A 23,076-nucleotide genomic window follows, 5' to 3' on the forward strand; every position below is an offset into this window, starting at 1 on the left:
GAATTATATACAGGATTATTAAAAAGAGTGCCTTTGGATGACAATGAATTGTTTTAAGACATAAATAATGTATTATGATAAAAGTTAACACTAAAAAATTACGATGTTTAGACCTCTCAGAGGTCATTTTCAAGTGCAAGTAAAATATCAAACTTAGCATAAATATATTACAAACAGTTATGCTAAGTTTCGTATTTTATTCACACTTGAAAATGACCTCAGAGAGGTCAAAACATTGTGATTTTTTAGCGTTAAGTTTTATCACAAAATCTATATCTAAGAAATTACTCATCAACATAATGTATTAGAACAGTGATATCTCTGAAACAGACATTGTGTGACATTCTCAGTTCCAGTCTAAGTTTAGTGGGATTTATGACAGGATAGTTTCCAGTGGCCTGGGTGGTGGTTGAGCCAGAGTTGGCAGATGAAGAACTAAAAGGAACTTTATTGCCCATGTGTCTGTAGAGTAGCGTTCAACTGTTTCTTCTCAACATTAATTTGTATTATAAGACTTGGAAGTGTGTGAAGTTTACGATCTTTGTTATTCTTGTGTTAATTCTTGAGTGATGTAATTACGAAATACTATTTAAATGCCAATAAATGATTTTAAACTGCTTTAATGTGAGCCTGGGTTATTCTCAGAGTTTCTTACACGATAAACTGTCTCTGTGCCAGCTAGAATAGTGCTTGTCTGGAACAATTTCGATTTCAAGGCAAAAAAGGCACTTACACTAGCCTTGGTGAAAACCCTTCAATTTTCAGGGGAATATACTAAGATGGTAAGAGTAACCGTACAGTTATTGTCGAGAATCCTATTCAGGGTGGGGTGGGGGAGTAGAATCTCCTACCCACACAGACTTGATTCATGAGCGTCGAAATGCAGGGTATACAATGGTCTGTCAAAAACGACCAGTCAAAAATATTAACCGAGTCTTGAATTCTCACAATTGAAAGTTAGTGTCTCTGAATCTAATGCTCACTAGAATTTGGACCGTCTCAAAGTCTTGGATTTTGAATATTTGAGTCTCAAAGTCTCACAAATTGTTGAGCAAGAAGTAGCAAATATGAACAATGAACACAGGCATGAAGAACAACAACCCTCTTCTTGGCACAATCGACTTGAAAATTGTCCAGTGCTCACTCAAAAGGTCTAGAGTCTAAGGCTCTGTTATTGTTTTGTAAGTAAACTCTCAGACTTGAAAATTATGGAAACAATGAAGTCTTGGATTTAAAACCAAGGCTCTCATAGTCTTGCAAAGTCTCGGATTTACCATCCTATACCCTATTCTATGCTGAGCTAGTTTTTAGTCTCTGTCCCTTGCTGATGACCAACAAACATTAGGAAATCCCCTAAATGATGTGCATGAATCGAGGCACAAACTACAACAGATTGATTGACTGGGTGCAGTGTCCACCTGCACTGACTTTTCTCTTCCCAAAACTTCTTTGCCCCTCTTCAGGGGAGAGAGATGCCAGATAGTACATGGTGATTAATGGCTGGTTTTTGACTAGACTGGTCATGTGATCCTCCAGAGGAGCTTGTTTACTGTTATCTGCCCGACTTTGGTAATCTGTAAAATCCGTTTACAAACTGCAATTCCTGGTCTTTAACCTTGCGATCAAGGAACCTCTTCAGGTCATCCACACTGCACTGGCTGGAGGAGGGACCTTGCATTGCAAACATACGTAACATAGAGTGTATTCTGTCCAGTGGAAGGCTCTCCAGATTTGTTAGCATGCCAACAATGTATGACCAAAAAACCTGCAAGAAAATCAAACAAAAGTATTTCATTTTAGTAAAAAGTTCACCAAAGTTGAAAAATTGAAAAAAATCCTACATAATATATATTTTTAGAAAAATTATACTGAAAAGAAAGCACACGGCTGATGAAAGAACAGCTGAAGAGCTTTCTCCGGAATGGTCGTACTTTACTCTGTGTGAGATGTGGAAAGTACCCAAAGGCAAAAGTCACTAAACATTGTGATTTGCCCTAAACTTAAATCTGGCAATAATTTGATACTATGTGTCACCGTTTACAAAATTAATTTAACCACATTTAGAAAAGAATACATGTTTCCCCCAAATTCTTATACTTTTATGTTCTTTATTGGTTTTGATTACTTTGGAGTCACTTTTTGTGGTTTTCTGAAGTTTTTGACAAATCAAGACATCCAAGATAGTGGATCCAGGATAGCAGTATTTAAGAAGGAAGCTCCACTCATGTATAAATGTGCTTTTGTCGTTTTAGGTCACATTCACCACAATATTTGCATGTGGCCTTCAATTCCTGCAGGAAACGTTACCCCAATGTTTTATCTGCTACTTTCTTTGCATCTTATAAACAGAAATCTTGCCCATAATCATAGGTTTTTAACTGCAAATGAAAGCACAAAGCAGTGCATTGGATAAAACATTGGAACAATGTTTCCTGATGAAATTGAAGACAACTTGCACCAAATCTCGTGAATCTGAGCTAAAACAACGAAAAACAATATAGAAAGCACTATAGATTGGCTATGCCCACAGCTCTTCAATTATACCCTCAAAGTTTCATTGTCACAGGTTAAACACTGTTGAACCTATGGAGGAAACTGACCCCACCCCAAACTAGGTGAAACATGCATACAACTACAAAAACTTGATCTACGGAGGAATAAAGGAAGAGGGTGATAACAATATTCATTACCAACCTGAAGTTCCTCTTCTCGTTGATCCTGCGAAGATGCCATTACAGATTCAATCTCTGCATCCATGACTACTTCTGTAATGGAAAAAAAAAAAATACAATATAATTTCTGGAATATGATCCCGCAATTATTGGTAAGAATTCATTTGATATTTTTCCTGTTCTGCAAAACAAAATAAAGTCTTTCAAAAACTGAATTCCCTTGGAATGTTTATCAGTAATATGGTACATTGTCCAGAGGGTGTTGTTGAAAACATAAAAGACACAAAGCTGAGTGAGGCCAATGGAGATAGATTTATCTCTTCTATATCTGAATTGTCTCAGGTCATTATTGTATTGATTGCTAGAAATCTATTTTCAATTGACTGTTCCAAAGGGAATGTTAATTTGACGTACATGTTTAATCATAAGGGGGGCATTTGCACCACTGATATAATGGACCTTTACCCCAGAATGTACTGGATTAGAACATAAATTTTAAAATAAATTTACTTAACACATATTTATATCAGGTGTTGGGCATTTAGAGCTTACATGTAGATCCATAAAAGAGAAATTTTTAACAAAAACACTGGTATAGGTAATTATATATTATATTCCAGTAAAAGATGCAAGGCACTGCAAAAGATCTTACCAAGGAGATCAACATACCCGGTATTCTCTGGTGTCCTTTCTGCTTTTCCACCACTACAAAGGTATCTGATGTCTCTTCCTTGAGGACCCCCTGACTTATCCAAAATCCAAGTCGTCTTCTAAGTAACCCAGGGGGGACATGCATTACACCACTTAGCTCCTCTAGGGTCCAGCGCTCTACAAGAACATGACGGCCGGTGCGATACAGGGTTTAATATGGAAGAGTTAAGAGCGGACAGAGATAAACATTACACTGTAGTTTGGAATGATGCCTCAATAAAATCATACCAACATAACAATAATAATAACTACAATAATCATTAATATAACAACAACTATAAACAACAACTAATAATAATTATAATGTCATTATTTCATCATGTAAGAACAGATGTGTTTCAATCATCATGAACAATGTGCAAAAAGTTCTATTTAAACAATCAATAAGACAAAAGCATACAAAATGGTCAGCTTATTGCCAATGCACCCTACAATAATTATTCAATGTACTGAATTTTAGTGTGATGTTCCGTGTTCATCAAATCTGTGACCTAACTCTAGGGAAGCGGGGCTTTGTTCTGAAATGAAGGTTGTGGGCCAAACGCCAAAACTCCAAAGAAAACAGTCAGAGAAAAAAACTAAACTACAACATAGATCCTTTATGTGACCAGCTCTTCAATTTATGAGAGTCACTAGGTACCCACTTTGTCATCTCAAGGATCATTTTGAGGTTTGATTCACTCAAGATAGTAATAAATTATTGCCAGGCATTATCAGACTGAGCAACAATCTTGGCAAACATTTTTTAATAGCCGCTTGAACGTGAGAATGAGCAATAATGTTATGCTGCTGAGAGTGAAGGTTACATGATGGCTTAGCTATTTTCACTGTCAAAATAACCATGCATTTAGCCTGCGCGCAATGCTGGTATCCTTGTCACACGTTATTCAAGTCTCTAGAGACCTCATTTGCCTATTTAAGCAAGTGATCTCTGGTTTTCGGTCTCTTTCCCCAAATGATGCCATTCTGGCCTAGAGTTAAATTTTTTGTCCCTCCCACCTCCCCTTCGGCGACATGTATACTTTCTCCTATCTCTGTCTTATGAGCCTCTGCCTCTGCAAAATCTCACTTCCCATAACTAAGTATCGCAAAGGCAGTCAGTGGTTGTATTGACACTGAAAACGATCTACATGTACTATTTTAAAGGGGCAGTATCATGAGAGATATCATGAATTTTGGTCAAAATTCACTAAATTTAAACTTTGAACACTGTGTTAATTTATTTCGCAATAGCTTATTTAAAGAAATATTAATAGTGGTTCTAAGACGAAAGGTTGAACCAAAACATAGTACAACCGGCGATTTTCAGTGCGTTACAACAGCGAAATTTGAAAACATCCGCCAGACGTTTTCAAATTTGAACCCCTCTCTATCTCAGTCATCTGCTGGCGAAAATATCCGTGGATAGTTTCTTTGCATTCTGATAGTCTTTTGGAATTTTGTCATTATATCTAGGCTGCTATCAACCGAATAGCGTCTTTCCGATTTTCAATGTGTTGCTAGAAATAGCGTGATACTGTCCCTTTAATAAGTGTCATTAATTTAGGTTGATACCTTTGTCTTGGAAGTGCATGATAGCTGTGGCCTGAGCAGGAGTTACAGACAGTGACAGTGTGCGGTCAGCTAGTTCAACATCAAGCTCCACTAGGCCCAGTTGTGGCTTCCATCGTAGTGTACGCATGCCTTTCAACGTTTCAAATCCACTGGTGTATTCATCCATAGCTCTAAGTTAGATAATTCAGGAGTCAAGAAATCACAGCAACCACAAATTTAAAGTGTATATGATCAAATGTTAATGTTGTTCTCGTATTAAAATCGAAAAAAAAATCCCCACATTTGAGGAATATAACTGTCAAATTTCACTATGTCTTCTGGTTGGGTACAATACCGCACAAGACAGGAGACTGGGGATAGCAGGACTGTGAGATAGACTAGCATTCATGTATTGACATCACAGCACTACTATCTCCAGTCTCCCATCTTGCGTGGTATTGTACCCAACCAGAAGAGAAATTTGACACTTTTATACGCTTGAAACCCTGAGAAGAAAAACTGAAAAGAATTTTTTTCAATTTCCATACCAGAATAACAGGAAGATTTGATCAAACAAATAAAATTGTTATTTGCTGCGGTTCTAAGAATAGTAGCAAATTGTTGTTTTCACGGTTTCAGCTTATTGACAGCTGTCACGGAGACCAAAGTATAAAAGGGCGGGATTTTACTGAGGTGATCATTCTGAGCTGACATCGCTGCCTGAGTTTCGTTTGTCAATGCTTTTTACTTTTTGTGTCATTTGAATTGATTGTACTTTGTAGTTGATGCACTCATAATTTTGTATTTTAGTTCAACCTCTCTCCCTCAAGGTTCCTCTTAAGTGTCTGACTCTGCTTTTGGGAGGCTTCAGGTTTCCTCCTTTCCTGACGGGCAGCAGACACGATATCCTCTTTATATTATCAATCAAAGAACTTTACTTGGAACTTGTTACAATTTTCATGCTTCACTGCCTTTGCAGTACCCAAGTGTTTGTATCTGTATAAATAAATGGGGACTGATGTTTACATTACGCTGAGCTTCTATCCAGTGCAGCAGTGAGTTTTCCTATTTAACATGGAATGATTTCATTGTTTTTTACTGTTCACCGTTTCACAATAGGGAATACGGAGGCTTCCTTTCAGTGCTAGATATCTCACTATCCATTTGCATTTCAACTAATCTGTTTGTTAATTTTGATCTAGGATGAGAATTTTTTAAGTATTTTTATTTTATTTAGTTTTTAATAAAAATCAGAATGAGGCAGAATTAATAACTGTATAAAATACATGATTGTACCTTTGAACATCTTCAGGAACTTTGAGTTTTTCTTCTCGAAATGCAGGCCAAAATACAGCTGACAAAACCATGGCTGTCAGTGGAATTGTATCAGGCTGAAAATAAAATTTAAGTATTAATTAAGTAAATGACTACAGTCAGTCAGCACCCTCCCTTCAGTACAGTGTTTAAGATAAGAGAGGGATTCAGGTCAAAATGGTGTAAATACCTTGTCTGTATCATCGCTCTTTGCAGCAGATGCCTGGATGTGAGAATTGATCCGCCTGGAGTCTGCAACATCTTTGAGCATAATCTCACAGAAATGTAAGTGGGATTCTCCAAAACGAAGCTTCAGCAACTCAAGGTAACGAAGCTGAAGAGAGAGGGCAAAAACATTACAGTCTGAATATCCACAATGTTACTAAACCTAGGCAAGCCCTGCTAGGAAATCAGCTCAGCTGTTTTGCAGTTAAGTTTTCGTGAGAATTTCGCCCTACGAGGCGAAATCTCAAATAACAAACACGACAGATATTTTCCTCATGGCCTCGTGAGGCAAAAACCTCACAAAAACTCGACCGCACACGTTGATGAAACAGCTGAGCTAATCGCCTCGCAAGGCAGTTTGCTCAGCTCTTTCCTCAAGTGTGCAGCAGGCTTTAGATTAAAGAACAAACAGACCTAAATTAACCTAAGATCTTAGGCTAATAAAAGACTTAGGTTGAAGACAAACTGACCTAACAAACAAATCAACCTCCAAAAAGTATATCCCATACAAACTGCAAAGATTGTATATAATGTCACAGTTCCTAACTGGCTTTCCAGATTTATAGTTAATACTTTGTACAGTTCCTTGGAAAGACAATGAATAAACAAATTATGGTTATCCTCATGCTGATAACATTGAAATAAATACAAATAAATGTTATTAATAGCCACCTCTTTTTCTGTGTCATAATTGAATGATGACAGTATACGATCAGCTAGCAGTGTGCGATACTCTGAAACAAAGAGGTCTTTACTCCCATATATGTTCACAAGCATGCTGTAAAGAAATATAAGTACATAATAAATTATAATAAATTAACTAATAGTTTAAATCTACTCGTCAAACAACCAATAACAGCATAAATTCATGGATTAAGAATATTTAGGCAAAGGGAAGTTTGTACACATTTGAAGTCAAATTGATTTCTTATAACAAAACTGTGAAAAATTATAGCATAGAAATAAAAATTAAGCAAAAGTAACAAGGATTTTACCTTCAACAGCAAATAAATAGCAACTAAACATTGTTAACAAATTAACTTGCAAATAGAGCAAATTTTTGCGACAGCTTTCAATCCTGGACATAACTTTAGTTATAACAGTTTACTGTACGTTGCGAAATGCAATGGAATGAAACGAAACAAAATGGAACAACACAAAATAAAAATCTATAACGTTATTTGACGTCCTCGCTGCATCTGAACAGAAAATTGTCAGCCATAAAAAGACATTCATTTCCAATTCGTTTTTGTCTCATTTCATTTCGCAAAGTACAGCAAGCCTGAGTTACTGTCTAACCACAAAAGTCACTTTATACAAAGAAAAAGTACAAGAAAACTGACCTAATGATGTCCGGTGCTTTTCTGCTGTTTGATATCTTATCTGATGAGAAAGAAGTTGCCATGAATATGTAGTACACATGTGCTAAACTTTCCAAGATGCAATCTAGTGTACTTGATAGCAGTATATTCCAAACCAGAAAATAGCGTTCACCAAGGGTTAATTTTATAATCTGATATCATGAGTATTTAGGAACCCCTGGCTTTCAAATGTCAGCAACTGAAGATAACATGAATGTTTTTCAGTAATTACCTGGGTCAGCATCACTGGGAGCTGGCATCCAGTTTTCATCATCATCTTCACTGTCGCAGGTGCATAATTCCTCAATGGTTCGAGGGTCACCTCTCATTAACTCCTATTAAAAGTACATTATTAAATAAATAAATAAATAAATTAATTAATTAATTAATATTTTAGTTCAAGTGATCAGGAGCCAAAGAAACCAAGATGCAACCCATTATTTTCTATCCTAAGCTGATAATAATTTGTCTTTTGGTTTTCAATAAGGTTAAGTTGCATAATGACTGACAGCAACCCAAACACCTGCCACCTGGGGTTAGTTTTTCTGGCAGGATGCTACTAGCTACATGTATATTACGAACTCATAATATGACCAGCTCCCAGTTGGCTTGATAACTCAGTTGGAAGAGCACTGCACTGGCGTTGCAGAGGTCATGGCTTCGAATCCCGTTCAAGCTTGAATTTTTTATTCAGGCTTACTTTAAACAAATGCTTAAGTTGCGAACTACCGGTAACTGCGAGGATCTTTCTTCTATTTAAAAATGATAAGATTACATAATCATGATAAGCAGAGGGAACAGCCTAACGAGTAAACACCACCAAACCCCACCATGCGAAACTAAAAACAGCTGAGATACCTCCTCTAAAAAGGATTGCGTACGTTTCTGTACCTTAAACATTTTTGTTACAAGATACACAATGACAAAAATGTTTCATGATACAGTATACATTCTCTTTCAGTCTGGGATGTTACTAAAACAGGGAATCACAACTGACTGCAATATTCACCAAATCTCATGAATTCCCTAGCCACAATCTCTCATATCCCATTTCCATTTCCCTATTCCCTATATTTCCCTGGTTTAGTAACATCCCTCAGTCTGGTATTACATTTATAACTCTAAAAGCTTTACTGATGCTAATGCTTCTATTATTATTAAACTAAAGATCACCTCTGCAAGTTCTGTGCTGTTTTCATCTGTCAAACTTGTCACAATGCACCGTACAGTATCCTCTCGTGTTCTATCAAAAGAATGGGAAGAAAGACCTTAACTGTGCCAATCAGAAGACTAGCGAATCAGGGATTTCAAAAAATTAATGTCTTGATAAAATTTATGTCTGAAGTCTTGATTTCAATGCAAAGTAGCTAATGGTGACAATTAAAAGAATGGCTCTAGAAGTCTCGGGCTAGAATGCTACAGGTCTAAAACTTCTTGGGCGTAACACCATCAAGTCTTATGTGCATTTTAAATGGAAAGCAGGTTTCAGGCTCAAGGAGAAAAAAACCCTAGTTTCACTGTCTTTTAAAGTCTTGAATTTACCATGTCGCACCCCTTATCAGTAAAACATGAATACTGAAATTAAATGTTCAGACAAATTATTTGAGAATGCATCACAGGAGAAATCCACTCAGATGCAATATGAATTAAGTGCAAGCCATTATTGTTAATTGAACCTTGCCATTTTTAAAATAATCTACCATCTGATTGCCTATATAATGCAACTATAGTAGTAACTGTTGGCAGTTCTATGTCAGAGTCAAACGGAAAGAGTCATGCCTTTGTGAATCACATGGTAACAGACTACTCCACAGTAAACAAGTATATTGCATGTTTATATCTTACCTGAGGTATTGTCTAACAGGTGCACACACATGTTCTAGAATAACTCCAGCAGGATCCAGAACATGTAGAGCTCTGATTGCTGATACATATTGAGTCAGGATGTCAGCTGTGTTGGCACCAGGATGCAACAATCGCTGCTCAAATCTGAAATTGCGAGCAAGCATTTACAGTCAATCCACGTCACGCGTGACCAGTATTTTTTAAATTTGAACAGAGTTTTGAAATGTACATGTCAGTTTTGAAAATCGTGGCAAGATTTCAGAGTTCCTGTAGAAATTTCATGGGGCTAAATGAAATTTAGGCAAAGTTAAAATCAAGCCAATGCTGCCATTCCTCCAGGATCAGGTTGAAGGGGGGGGGGGGGGGGGGGGGGGCAGGGAGGTCTGCAGGGGCATTGCCATGTGCTTTTGCTGGAGTTGCTTTGCTAGCTTGCTTGCTTGCTTTTCCCTCCCTCCCTCCCACACCTTTGGGGTAAGTATCATTTCCACGCACTGGTAGTTCCCTTTCAGTGTTGTGTTGACAGGTGCCTGGAGGTGGGCTGTGGCTAGGTTGCCATGGTTACCTCCTTACTGCTGAGGAGATTGCTGCCCTCCTCTGTTGCTACCTTTACGGCACCTACCCTCCAATAATTCAATTGGCTTAGAGTTTAACTTAGTTTATTGACGGCATAAAGCTATAAATTTTTCTTTACATTACACCATAATGTATTTCATGAATAACAATAATTGTTTGCCAAGTATTTTGAAAATTCTTTTCGGTTAACTACTGCATCTTTTTTGGAAAGATTTCCAGAGAAATGTTCAACATTCCATTCAAATGCTGGACATTAAAAAAAGGACAAAGTGTCCAATTTGGTCTGAAGAATTCTGACTAGTAAATTTAACTTGATTGATTTAGGATTATAAATTATATTTGCCTGCTTCAGTATGTAAGGTAGACAATATACAGCTATTTCAATTAACGTTGTCGGATTAAAATCAAGCTAAAAGACAAGACTGCAATGTTTTGTGGGATTATTTTTTATGAATAATTTCATCAAAATCATCCCTGCACGTGCAGGTCATTGTACTGCTAATTACAACCTATTGTTTTCTCCAGGCATGACTGATTTTGATGAGTTTATTCATAAAAATCCCACGTAAACTTTCGGTCTTGTCTTTTAGCTTCATGCTTTGAACCGACAACGTTAATTGAAATAACTGTAAAATAAAAAGTAAACTTTTTAAAAGTCAGAAACAGAGTTGTAAGTTTATCCCACTCTGTATATGCAAAACAGATGAAAAAGCAGCTGTTGAGCACCTCAAAATCTTAACTAAGGTCCAATTTTGGGGCCACAGAATATTATTTTTCACTTGAGCAGTTTCTCCACTGTTATTTGGAACTTGAGTTGCTCCTGGCCAGGAAAACGTTACTTTTGGGCCAGTAAAGCTTAAATAAATAATTATTGCCTGCTCTGGACAAATTAACAGTACATCAAAATTGTATCAATAATGTTATGATCATATTGATTAATATTTTTGTTTTCTAAATAAACATTAATTTCCAACTAGCACTTTTTTCACTTTAATTTTTGAACATGAACAGGGGCTCTTGATTTGTGGCAAGCATTTAATCAAGATGGGTTTAGTCAATACTCTATACTGTTTTGACACTTCTCTAGACGTTTGCCTGACTGTATACTATCTTACGCAGTCCGAAGAGAAACTATCAGCTCCTTCCTTTGGTCTGTCACTTCTAAGCACTCCTGAAACATTATAGTAAAGTAGTAATATTTAAGTTACAGAATAAAAATTTAGTAGGAAATGCCAACAATACCTGGACAGAATATTCTTACTTGAACATATCTGAAATCATACCTTCAGGTCTTGGATTGCAGGAAGAGAGTCTGGATATTCTACTATTATATCAAACAACTGATCAATCCTAAAAAGTGAAGAAGTAAATTAAACCAATAATTATAACACTTTTTTCACAAAGATTAAATTTATTTGTAAATATTTCCATGGCAAATTGTAAATATTGTTATTTTTCTTCTTTTTATTCTGTAGTAATTGTAATGTTAACAGGTTCTTATTATTTTTTTTCTTTTGGATTTTATTGTAATATCTGTAATGTGCATTTGATTATTTTTGTAGAAAATGCGTAACATAAAATATAAAATATTATTATTATTATCATCATTATTATCATTATTATTATCATTATAATTATTATTATTATTTATTATTATTATTATTATTATAATTATTATTATTATTATTATTATTATTATTATTATTATTATTATTATTATTATTATTATTATTATTATTATTAAATAAAGGTTAGGAAAAATTTTCTAGTAAATGGAGTGAACAATTAGCTTAAAGGTTTGAGAATTAGAAGGAGGTTGAAAGAAAATAGGATGAAAAAACGAACTGTGGCAGAAGGTCTCAAGAAACCATAGGCCTTCTCATGGTAGATTTGCGCAATACAGTAAGCTTAAGAAATTCAGCAATTGATAAGAGAACAAATTTTACAAATATTAACAGTTTCATTCATAAGTAAAATTAATGAAAAACAAAATTAATATTAACAGCTTCATTCATAAGTAAAATTAATGACCGACTGACTGACTGACTGACTGACTGACTGACTGACTGACTGGCTGATGAATTGAACAATGATAAAATTTCTTGATCAGTTAATCCACCTTCATTGGTTTGTTGGTTAATTGATCGATTGGTTTTACTCATTGGTTGATTGGTTGTTTGGTGGTTTGAGTCTTCAAGGTATTGCACACCTGAGGTCAGCAAAAGACTTGTACATAAAGTATCGCAGCTTGGGCTTCCACTCATCCAAAGTCATATCTGAACTTGTTGTTCTGGAGTCTGAATCACATAATACACAATATTAAGGACAATTTGGGAGGTATTAATACTAAAATTAAATCCCAGGGCCCAGTTGTTCAAAGCCAGCCCTTTCCTGCCCAAGAGTGCCATATGGCACAAGACGCAATTATGAGCTCAGTATTTGGTCACTTTGTGTGAAATTTGCACAACCAAAAGATCTTGGAAAGATCTACAAATTGAAGGCATAAAATCATGCCCCCCTCCTATATGAGACTTAATTTACCACCCCTCAAACTTTTGGATTTTTTTTCCTTTGTATGTTAAGGGCCCAGTTGATATCTTACAACAAGCAATGCACTAAGAGCTGTACATTAAGCTATAGTTTAGGGGGATACCCAGTATATACAACGAATAGGAAAATTTTCAATGTTTTTCTTCTTTCGTTTTGGACTTTTCTCACTCTAATATGTGACCTCCTCCATCTCTGTTGGTGTGATTTATAGCACACCCCAGAAAATACCTTTTAAATGGTATATCACATGTTGTCTCCCAGTTCATAGTTAACGATTTAGAAAAATTCGACATTTCCCTCGGGCGGGAAAGGGTTAAGCTAATCCTGGATAAACATAAACTTTGACTCGAGTTTAATTGCTAATCAATAAAAATTCTTCCAAAAGATTTTTGGCCCTCAGTTTTTACTTCGACTTTTCTTTACCTTTAGCCTGAAATTAACCTTTAAAACCATTCTTAACAAGCGAGATGAAAACCTCAATTAACTTCTAATTGTGGATAAACGTTTATCGGCTTTCGAACAACCTGGCCCAGGTGTATTGAGTCCACTCTTTCATCATCATCATCATCATCATCATCTAAACTCCTCTACAGGCAGTTAAAAAGACTGGGACTGAAAAATACGGTGACAAAAACTTACCACGAGCTTGGAAAATTAAAAGCAGCCAACCACACAGCTCAGTGTCAATCCAGTTCGACAGGGATGCAAGGAAAGAACACTCAAACACACCTTTGCACTTTTCTTTTATTCTCCTTTGAATCTAGAGTGAAAAATTAACTTCAATTCAAGCTGCTCACACACAGTACAGAGTACTACGAAATCTCCTATAAATCTTACCCCTTCTTTCTCCTTCACTTCCCTATTAAGCTAATCTTTGGAAACCATATTTTTATAGGTCCCTACGCTATTAAGTCTCAGCCAAACCCCTCCCCCTCCCCCCGATTCTGTCCTCAAGCAGAATTGAAATGCTGGTTGTTACTACGAAATAGTAAGAAACAGTATGGAATGGGATTGATGGTCAGATCAACTAAATTTGATTCAGTTGGGCCAATGTATTTAAAAGTCAGTCTTTAGGGAAACTAATGGTCTTTGAAGAGTAAAGGTATCAAGAACTTTTAACTGGTGAAGGAGTCAACAGGCTGAGGTTTTTTAACCACCTCTGCCCTGTCACAACAAACATGTCTGCAGTTCCAGGGCTTAAACTAAACACGTTTTTAAAAAAGCGGTTAAGTTAAGCTGCTTTTGGATTTTTGTTGACTATGTACAGATTTAGCACAAATGAAAGCATAAGTTAAAGAATACTTGAATCCTATGACAAAGCCAATGGTTCAGCTTTCTGTTACCAATTTTCATTTTGTTAAATCTGGTTTAATTAAACATGTTCTGTTGGTGTGAATAGGGCATAAGAAGCACTTGTCCACAGGTTGGTTACTGTCCTTCAAATGTGCATCCAAAAATCATTAACAATAATTCCACAAGTGTGTGTTGGATATGAGATGGTATATAGCCAACGAGGCGCATAGTGCCAAGTTGGCTATAATCATCTCACATCCAACAAGCCTGAGTGGAATAATTGTTTTATTAAAAACAATCAAGAAATATTGCTAGATCTTGCTGATTTCGCTTTGCAAAAACAACCAGAAGACCATTTTATGGTCGCTATTTCTCAGGTATGATATAATGGCTCATATTATACTATGGCCACTAACCCAATTAAATCCCCGGAATTGCATTTATTTATAAAATGATCCAGTTTTTAATAATTAAGGTTATACCTCTGTGTGAATGACTGACAAGAATGCTGGCTCAGCAACTTTTTTCATCAGTCCAAGTGAATAAAGCTGTGAATTTAGTTGTGCAAATCCTTCAACGATCTTTGTACACTCGCAGCTGTCTTTCTCTTCTGTACAGCCAGCACAAGTAAGAGATTCAACATCATCATCTTCCACTTCTTCATCTTCAATATTCATTGCAGATGAACCTATCAACAAAAAGCAAAAAAAATATAGCATTTTTATTATTTCTTTACAAACTACATGTAGCTATATCTCAATGAAATTGCAAATTAACATGAAATCAGCCTTTGCAGGTAATCTCACAATGTTTTACCCAAGTGAAAAGTTTTGGAATTAAATTCTACCTGATTGAAGTAGTTGACATCATAATTTGAATCTTCTTGTGAAAGAAGGCATAGCTACTGAGGAATCATTCATGTTATCTGAAATGCATTCCTATCTGATTCAAAAAAATAAACTCATCAAACTCTATCTGTATTCTGCTTAATCCATAGATTTCTCGTATTTGGCTGCTAAAGGTAATTTTGTCTCAAGAGCAAATTAAGTTTTTATGTGTAGTTACCTAATGCCTATTAAAACATGTAATAATCATGATGGCAAACCTGATGTATCCATTTGTCCATCTTCCTTTTTGTTTATGGACTGATATGCTTGAAATGCAAGGCTGTAAAAAGCATGCACTGAACTTTTAAACTGTTCAGGTACATTACAGAAGATGACAGCCCTCACTAACCCTTCAAAGTGCAAGTTCAGGTCGCTTAAAGAAGCAAAAAAAAATGATTGCTGTTAATATGATATACATTGCTGTACCAGGCTGTAGCCTTTCATGGAATACAAGGGCTGTAGCTGTTCTACTATAGATTGATAGATTGAGCAGAAGGGAAAGTTTTTTTTTTGTTAATAATATTTATTAACAAAAAAACAACCAAAAAGAGCTTTGTATATTGGCTAAACACCTGTCTGCGGAGAGCCTTGCTTGCAGAAACCAACAGTGGAAAGGGCCACGGTCACCAGAGCGAAAAGGGGAAGAAGAAGAAGATTGATAATTTATGTTCAAACAAATAGGAAAATATTATGTTCAAAGCCAGTCAATTTGCCAGGTGCACAATGAAATCTTTGAAGTCAAAACAAAGGGGACCTACTATTTAAGTGCGACAAAGTTAATGATACTCAATAAAATAAAATAAAACACTTTATTTAAGTGTCAATGTATTTAGCGCAGAGCATTAACTGGGGACACTATCCAGATTGAATTGGAATTTAGAAATGTTGGTTTTTTTAGGACAGGGGAAAACCGGAGTACCCAGAGAAAAACCTCTTGGAGCACAGATGAGAACCAACAACAAACTCAACCCACATGACCCCGAGTCTGGGAACCGAACCCGGGCCACATTGGTGGGAGGTGAGTGCTCTCAGCACTACACCATCCGTGCTCCCCCAATAAAAGGCCTGAAAGCATCTTCAGAAGATCCAAAGAAAGATAATTGCCACTGAACAGGGGTAACCGTTCTGAACGCTTGCATGTGTTGATTGGGGCTTTTATAGGCTGGAGTTCTTATTATTATTATAATACTTTCTACCATTACCAACCATTACCAACCATTATTATTATTCTTATACAACTATTGTGTAATCTTAGCAAACTGAGAAATAATTATTGATCTGCTCAATTTATTAAAATTCCCTTTAAAATGACCTTAGCTGTTTTAAGAGTTTTAAGGTGAGTGTTAACAATAACTATTGTAATTCTGTAATAGTGTGAAATTGTTGAACTGTTGATGAATTATATGGTAATAATTTTTTTTTACAACGATGAGTCACATAACAGTTCTATTGTTGGTAAAATTGAAGAACAGCTCCCCAACAGTTGGCCAAGAAATGGCAGACAGCCAACCAACAGAGGGCCAATTTAACCTTATCCTAAAATAAAGTGTTGGCCTGCAATTGGCCGACAGTCGGTAAACTGTTGGTGACTTGTCGGCAAGTTGTTGGTGGACTTTTGTTATGTTGTCATCTATGACTCGTGAACATCCATGTAACATATGGGTTGGTACAATGAAATTTAGTCAGTTTAATGTTAAGTACTTCTTGAATAAAATTTAGTTGACGTTTTTCAATTTCTATTTTTGATCTATTAAAAGTAGGTGGTAGCTTAAAGATTACCTCAGTGGTAAAGACCCTGTTAAAGCCTGTAAGAGTTCCACAAATGGTTTGTATGTTGATACACTTCGGTGAAGCTCACTTACTGCGCTGAGCAGGGTGTCAAATGTCTTTACATCAACCTTAAAGTAACAGCCATGCAAAAGGTTAAAACAAAAATTACAGATCTCAGATGTATTTAATTAATATCATCTGATGGTAATTAATATACAGGACTTGGCTCCTGACTCAAAAACAATAATTATTGCCAATGCACTAGCATATATTTGAATGTACATACTTTACAACTGAGGTTTGAACATAGTCTCATTAATTTACTCTGGCTACAAGAAAGGTGCAAGGTATAAGCCTTTCACCCAATTACCATGGGCATTTGACCATCTCACTTTTTTCACCGTACATCATTGTTGCTTCTTTTGATGACCAATTCATCAGCAAATACAGTTCATTTCTAGATAGGACATAAATGAGATGCTAGAACTGCAGAATGACCTATTTTTACACTAACTATGGGAAACAAGATCCAGCTAGGACTTAATTTGGCCTGAATAATTTAGCTTAAATTTTATTGAAAGAGGAGAAACAAAGAAAATAAAACATTTTTGAGCCCCTACCCTGGGGCATTTGAACAAATAGTTTGTCCCAGCCGTGGGGCATTTGCCAGTTTATTTAAAAATAAAACTAATGCCCAGGGGGTAGGCCCGGGTTGAAGGGGGGGGGGGGAAGGGCACTGTTGGAATAGGTTGATTGCATTGCTGCCATGTTGGGGCCAAAACAAAATAAAATTTGCTCACACAGTTTGATACAGTTAAATGTAATTTAACTTAGTTAACAACGAGGAGTAAGCGTCGTTTCCTTTTGTTGGCGTTAGTAGCGTTCTGGCATTTAGTTATTGAAGTGTTGGAGTTAACGGTTAGCGTTTCTAGAGTCTGGGCGTTGGGATATCCAGGCATTCTCTCTGTATGCAATCCACTGTAGGTGGTTAGCAGACTTCTCTGTTCGCTCAGGCATGCGTTGCTTCATGCTGTAACAGTTTGTCCTCGTGCACGGCGTTGTTCCAGTCAGGGGTGTTTGTTCGTTGGCTTGCAATTTCCATTCCCTCCCATCCCCTATGGTAATAGGTATCTGTCGTTTATTGGTTTTTGTTACTATTATTTTGTTATCCATCGTTTTTCCACTGAAATTCTTGTTTCAGTGTGACAGGTGCTGGGGTTCTCTGTGGTTGTGGGGGTCTCGTGGCTGGGTTGCGGGCAGTCCCCGCTACTGGGTGATCTTTATACTTCCTGGGGCTAGGGCTGGCCGTAGCCAGACTTCAGAACAAGATGAGGCAAGTTTCGAGCGCCGAAGGCGCGAGCCGCTAGGGGGGTGTGGGGGCATGCTGCCTCCCCCCCCCAGAAAATTTTGAAATCTAGAGGCTCAGAAATGCTCTTGAAAGCATTTTCTGTGGCATATTTCTTCAGAAAACTCAATCTTGGGCAAGTGTAGAAGTTTACTTTTTTATTGCTTAGCGATACTGGTGCCAAGTTAATGACCATCTGCATTTTCAAGCATTGAAATGTTATAACACGTATTATTAAAAACTGGATCATTGTATAATGCAATTCGAGGGATTTGATTGGCTGAGCGGCCATTGTATATGAGCCATTATACCATGGCCAAGAAATGGCGGCCATTAAATTGTCTTCTGGTTCTTCTCTCACAGCGAAATCAGTAAGATCTAGCAATATTTCTTGATTGTTTTTAATAAAACAATTATTCCTCTTGAGCTTGTTGGATATGAGATGACTACCTATCATCTCATATCCAACGCGCGCTCGTGGAATAATTGTTAATTATAACAATGAAATGAATCCACGAGAGTAGCCAACGTTTATGGATTTTATACTGTTGATGATTAGGAGAAGTCTTATCAATTATCTGTTTCGATACACTCTTGTTTATGTTCTTCAACTTTGAGACAGCCATGTCATAATATTGCCATCTCTTATACTTGCAGGACTAACAAGTCACTAACTTTCACGGTTAAGAGTAGTAAACTTCTCCCTTAACAGTTAGAAAAGTGAAAGTTTTTGCCCGTCGTTTATTCTTTACTGAAAGCTAAGGCAATCCGTCTGTGGCCAGAGAGACAAAATCACCTCAATGGTAGACAGTATGGATGTTCTAGAGGCAAACCTGTGCTAGCTCCGTCAAAAGTTTTGAAATTCCTCTCTCACGCCAACCAAATGCAAACGGCTCTTTTAAGAGCCATTACAAATAAGGAAGGCTTGATCCACAAATCGTTTAAAATCTATTCTTTTACGTTTTCTTTTCGCTGAAAAGTTCAATACATGTATTATAGTGTTTGCAATAAATCGATTGCCAGCACTGCAAACGACATTTTGTTCTTTTACGACAGTTGTATAAGTAAAGAATGCTCCCACACCGGCTCTCAGCCATGGCAAATAAGATACGGGAATAATGGTGAGCTTTGATGTCACGCAGCCTGTCACGGTTATGTCACGATACGTCTTCCTAATGACCCCTCTGTAACTTTAAATTATTTTCAAACCGCAACTCATAGTTCACATGAAACGAATTAACCTCATTAAAATGCTTTTCCCTTCAATTCATCCACCTTATATTAGCTGGTTTTATCTTAACCAATCCAATTTTTTCTAGGGATTATTTTCTCAATAAAACGTTTCTTCCAAAAAGAAAAAAAGGCCAAAATCAAGACGAGGCAACTGCCTCGTCTTGCCTCATGCTAGCTACGGCCCTGCTGCAAGGGTTTGTTTGTCGCGGGCACCTAAGCCCCATTTTTGCGACTAAGTTGTTAACATAAAAATGGAAGTTAACTTCAAGAGGAGAATAATCTCATGGTTCCTAACCACCAACATGGCCGCCATGACTCCCACCTCTTGATTGCCTGTTTTGCACTCACCTCATTCTTCTGGAAATAACACCAAAATTGTGGTCGAATCTCGTCTTTCAAATCTTTCTGACATTTTTCTGAAAAGAAAGAGCTTTTTGATAATTCGATCTAGCTGTGAGCATAACCGACAGCAGGCTTAAGCTTCTGAGTGATGACGTTTCATATTATAAGCTTGTACATACCCTAACGATTTCCAGTAAGGATTAAGCTAGAATAAACTCATTTTAGCAAGCCACATAAGAACTTTACGGCAAAATCAATCCATACCTAGGAACCACTCTCGCAGGCGAGAAAGCATCCGCGGAGTTTGCGTCAACTGTTCCCACGAATCTAAGGTTCCTGAAAGGGATTATCAATCAGTCAATCGTTAAATAAAAAATACAGCATTTCACTAGCGGTGTACGCTCAATTACCAAGCGCTTGTGGAGCCGTGGGCGACAGGTAGTTCACAAGATTACTCCAAACGACTTCTACATTCCCGCCAGCCGCCATTTTGTTTTCGCTTGGTCACTAGTACTCAGGCTTCCGCAATCAGAGCCATCCGTGACTGACTCATTCCCCTTCCCCATCTAACACATAGCCAAAAAACACCTGTCCTTGCACTGGGCTTAAAGCCAGCAGGCTTGGCCAACTAGAAGGTGTAAGTTGTTGAAAGAAAAATGGAGAAAGTGACTGAGATGTTATACTGCAAATTCATTTCATTTCCTTGATTGAGAGGGAGAGATCATGGGGGGTTGGGGATGGTTTCAGTTCTCCCAATCTTGGCTTGTATCCCCTCACAAGCTTTATCCCAGTTCCCGCTCCTTTTTTCCCAGTTCCCAAAGGGACCATCTTGGAATCTTTTTTCTACTGCCAAAGCAAGTTCCACGGCTAGTTCAAACGGTAAAGCCGCCGTGACACGTTGAAACTTTTAGCTGAAACTTGTGTGCAACGGTGAATGAGACCAGTTTCACTAAGTGGTGTTACACGGTGAAACTCGTTTTTTCACCACTGCGACCGTTGCGAGCCGTTGCAGAAGTAGAAAGCCAATCTACTTTTCGTGAAACTTGTCTCGCAATGGAAGTTCGAAAAAGTTTCACGAAACCGACCATGTTACACCGTGCAACGCCTGCTGAAACTTGTTTCGCAGCGCTGTTGCACACAAGTTTCAGCTAAAAGTTTCAACGTGTAACGGCGGCTTAAAGTAAAGTACAAGATTTTACAGACAAGCCAGGTAAGACTCTTAAGGCGTTTTCAGCTAATGTACCTCTAAATGCACAAAGAAAAAATATCAGTCCTTGTAGCCTCTCAGATACTCCTCTTGCACACATCCTCGAAAATTTGTGCCCTATATGAACTCCCCACCAAAGGTGAGCCAAAGCCCTAATCTTTTTTCAATTGAACTGAAAACATGAAATAACATTCTGAATGTACAAAAATCACAGTTTATTCTGGTGCTTACCTGCTTTCCAGCTGCCACCAAGTCCAAAAAATTTACGACTTTCTAACTAGTACAAATTTACTCAGCTACAAAGAGGTTGGTAATGACCATTTTGAAAATGGGTATTTTTAGGAGCTGTAGATAACCGTTACATATATTTTTGGAGTGAAGCAGAAGCACAGGTGACAAACTCCTTCATGAACTTTTGAAATGTTTTCTTTTTCCTCGCAAAATGTGATCTCCTACACGGCTGTGAGATGTGGGGTAATACAGTTGACCCTCTTGTGAGAAATCTCTAACAAGGTAAAGGAAAGTAGTTGCTTGGGAAAGGTAGCTTATGCAAGAGGTCTGAAATACAGTGACATGACTGAAAAAAAAATTATAGTTAAGTGGTTATTCAGGAGTAGTGGTTGCCTAAATGTTACTCAGAACAAGCACTGTCCATACAATCGTACAATGAGAAATTGAATTTTTTTGTATGTTATGATTTTGTAGCTACCATATACAGTAATCAATGTAAATGATCATCAACTCAGTACTGTTTTATCTTTTCTGAAAAATATGGGCATTCTCTACAAAGCAAATTATTATAAAACTACAAATCTATGGTGAGAACATTTCATCAGCTATGGTGGCCAAATAATTGTTTTTCTGTATTATATAAATGCAAGTTTTACTCTTATTTTTGCATAAGTATGAAAAATGTGTAAGTTCTGAAAATATCCATAGCTCTGCAAAGAAAGGTTTCTTTGGTTTGGCCCCCCCACTTCTCTGCAAACTTCAATTTAACTTTTATATTTGAGACCTTCCATCTCTACTGGAGTTCCAGTGACCTTCCACGGAAGAAGCACGAGAGGGGGAATGGATATTTTCTGGATCTGCACAGTTATGTATTACTTTGTATACATAGATCTAAGCTTGGAAAAATAAAGTTGCAGTTGACTGGGATACATCCCCATGTGGTCAAGAACGTTTCTACACCTTTCACACAAGACAAGATAACCCTCTGACCAAGTTTCAAAACATTAAGTCTCCATACAAATTCCCATGCATTTTGCATTAATTTTCAGAAGTTGCTTATTCATCAAAACTACATACCCAATTAAGTGCCTTCAATTTGGATCACCTGTCTTTAAAATGTAACAACTTTGTATGGAGATATTACATCTATAATCACTTGGGCAAATCTGAGTTGTCTCAGAGGTTTTATAAGCATTGTTGAATTCCACTGCTACATTGATGCTAAAATATAGAGTTGCTTCCTTCTTGACAAAACAAAACTGTGTCTACAAAAAGAGAGAAGCAACTCCTACTTTAGTTTGGGCTTTAGCAAGTTTTTATCTTTTGTTTTGCCAGTGCTCAATGAAAAAAATTCTGGTTGGTCCCTATTTATAGGTTTGTGGTGAAATCAATGGTTGTATTAGTTTTTGAAGAAACAAGCAAACCCGTTTCTGGGGTGACAATCTACATAAACAAAATTTCTGGATCCACGATGAATCCAGGAATTTTTTTAGCAGCCACATTTTACTATTTTTACCTATGGAAAAGAATATAGAATAAACGCATGCTCATTTGAAATGGGTTGCCTCTGAAAACATTGTTATCCAGCAACTTTATGAAGGGATGTTTCATTTTTTATCCGCAACCCCCCTCTCCCTAAGGATGGCAGGAATTCAATGCCTTAAATTCTTATCGGCACCCTCTGAGGGGTTGATTTTTTTAGGAATACCTTTGAAAAATTAAATTTAGGCAGTTCCTTGGAATGTTACATCTTATACCCCCTCAACAAACCTTGCCATCCTTGGGGGTTGGGGGTGCAGCTAAAAAATGGAATGTCCTGAATTCTATTCATTTCTGCTTTATATTTTTAAATTTAGACTTATAAATACTACATTTTTTGTAAAGTAAATGCACAGTCAGTCCCCCAGAATTATTATTAAATAATCATCCAACATTCTTCCACAATCTTTTCATCTGAAGATCTTGAAATAGCCAGTAACAACGG

At 37.0% G+C, this 23,076-nt stretch overlaps 1 protein-coding gene across 1 annotated transcript; it reads right to left on the reverse strand.

Moving 5' to 3' along the window:
- Positions 1-264: 264 nt before the first annotated feature.
- LOC146488381 (anaphase-promoting complex subunit 2-like) lies at positions 265-20,199 on the reverse strand. The gene is made up of 21 exons (XM_085116965.1): positions 20,065-20,199; positions 19,919-19,990; positions 19,661-19,728; positions 16,744-16,862; positions 15,183-15,337; positions 14,560-14,765; positions 13,424-13,544; positions 12,444-12,531; positions 11,518-11,584; positions 11,350-11,405; positions 9,662-9,805; positions 8,990-9,059; positions 8,049-8,151; positions 7,799-7,838; positions 7,128-7,233; positions 6,421-6,564; positions 6,213-6,307; positions 4,938-5,107; positions 3,342-3,500; positions 2,695-2,765; positions 265-1,765 (listed from the first exon to the last, which is right to left on the reverse strand). Exons 1-21 carry the CDS (start codon positions 20,141-20,143, stop codon positions 1,553-1,555), a joined length of 2,346 nt encoding a protein of 781 aa, XP_084973091.1. The 5' UTR covers positions 20,144-20,199; the 3' UTR covers positions 265-1,552.
- Positions 20,200-23,076: the final 2,877 nt, after the last annotated feature.

This window comes from Pavona decussata, unplaced genomic scaffold (genome assembly GCF_977016875.1).
Source record: "Pavona decussata unplaced genomic scaffold, jaPavDecu1.1 SCAFFOLD_9, whole genome shotgun sequence".
Classification (NCBI taxonomy): Eukaryota; Metazoa; Cnidaria; class Anthozoa; order Scleractinia; family Agariciidae; genus Pavona; species Pavona decussata.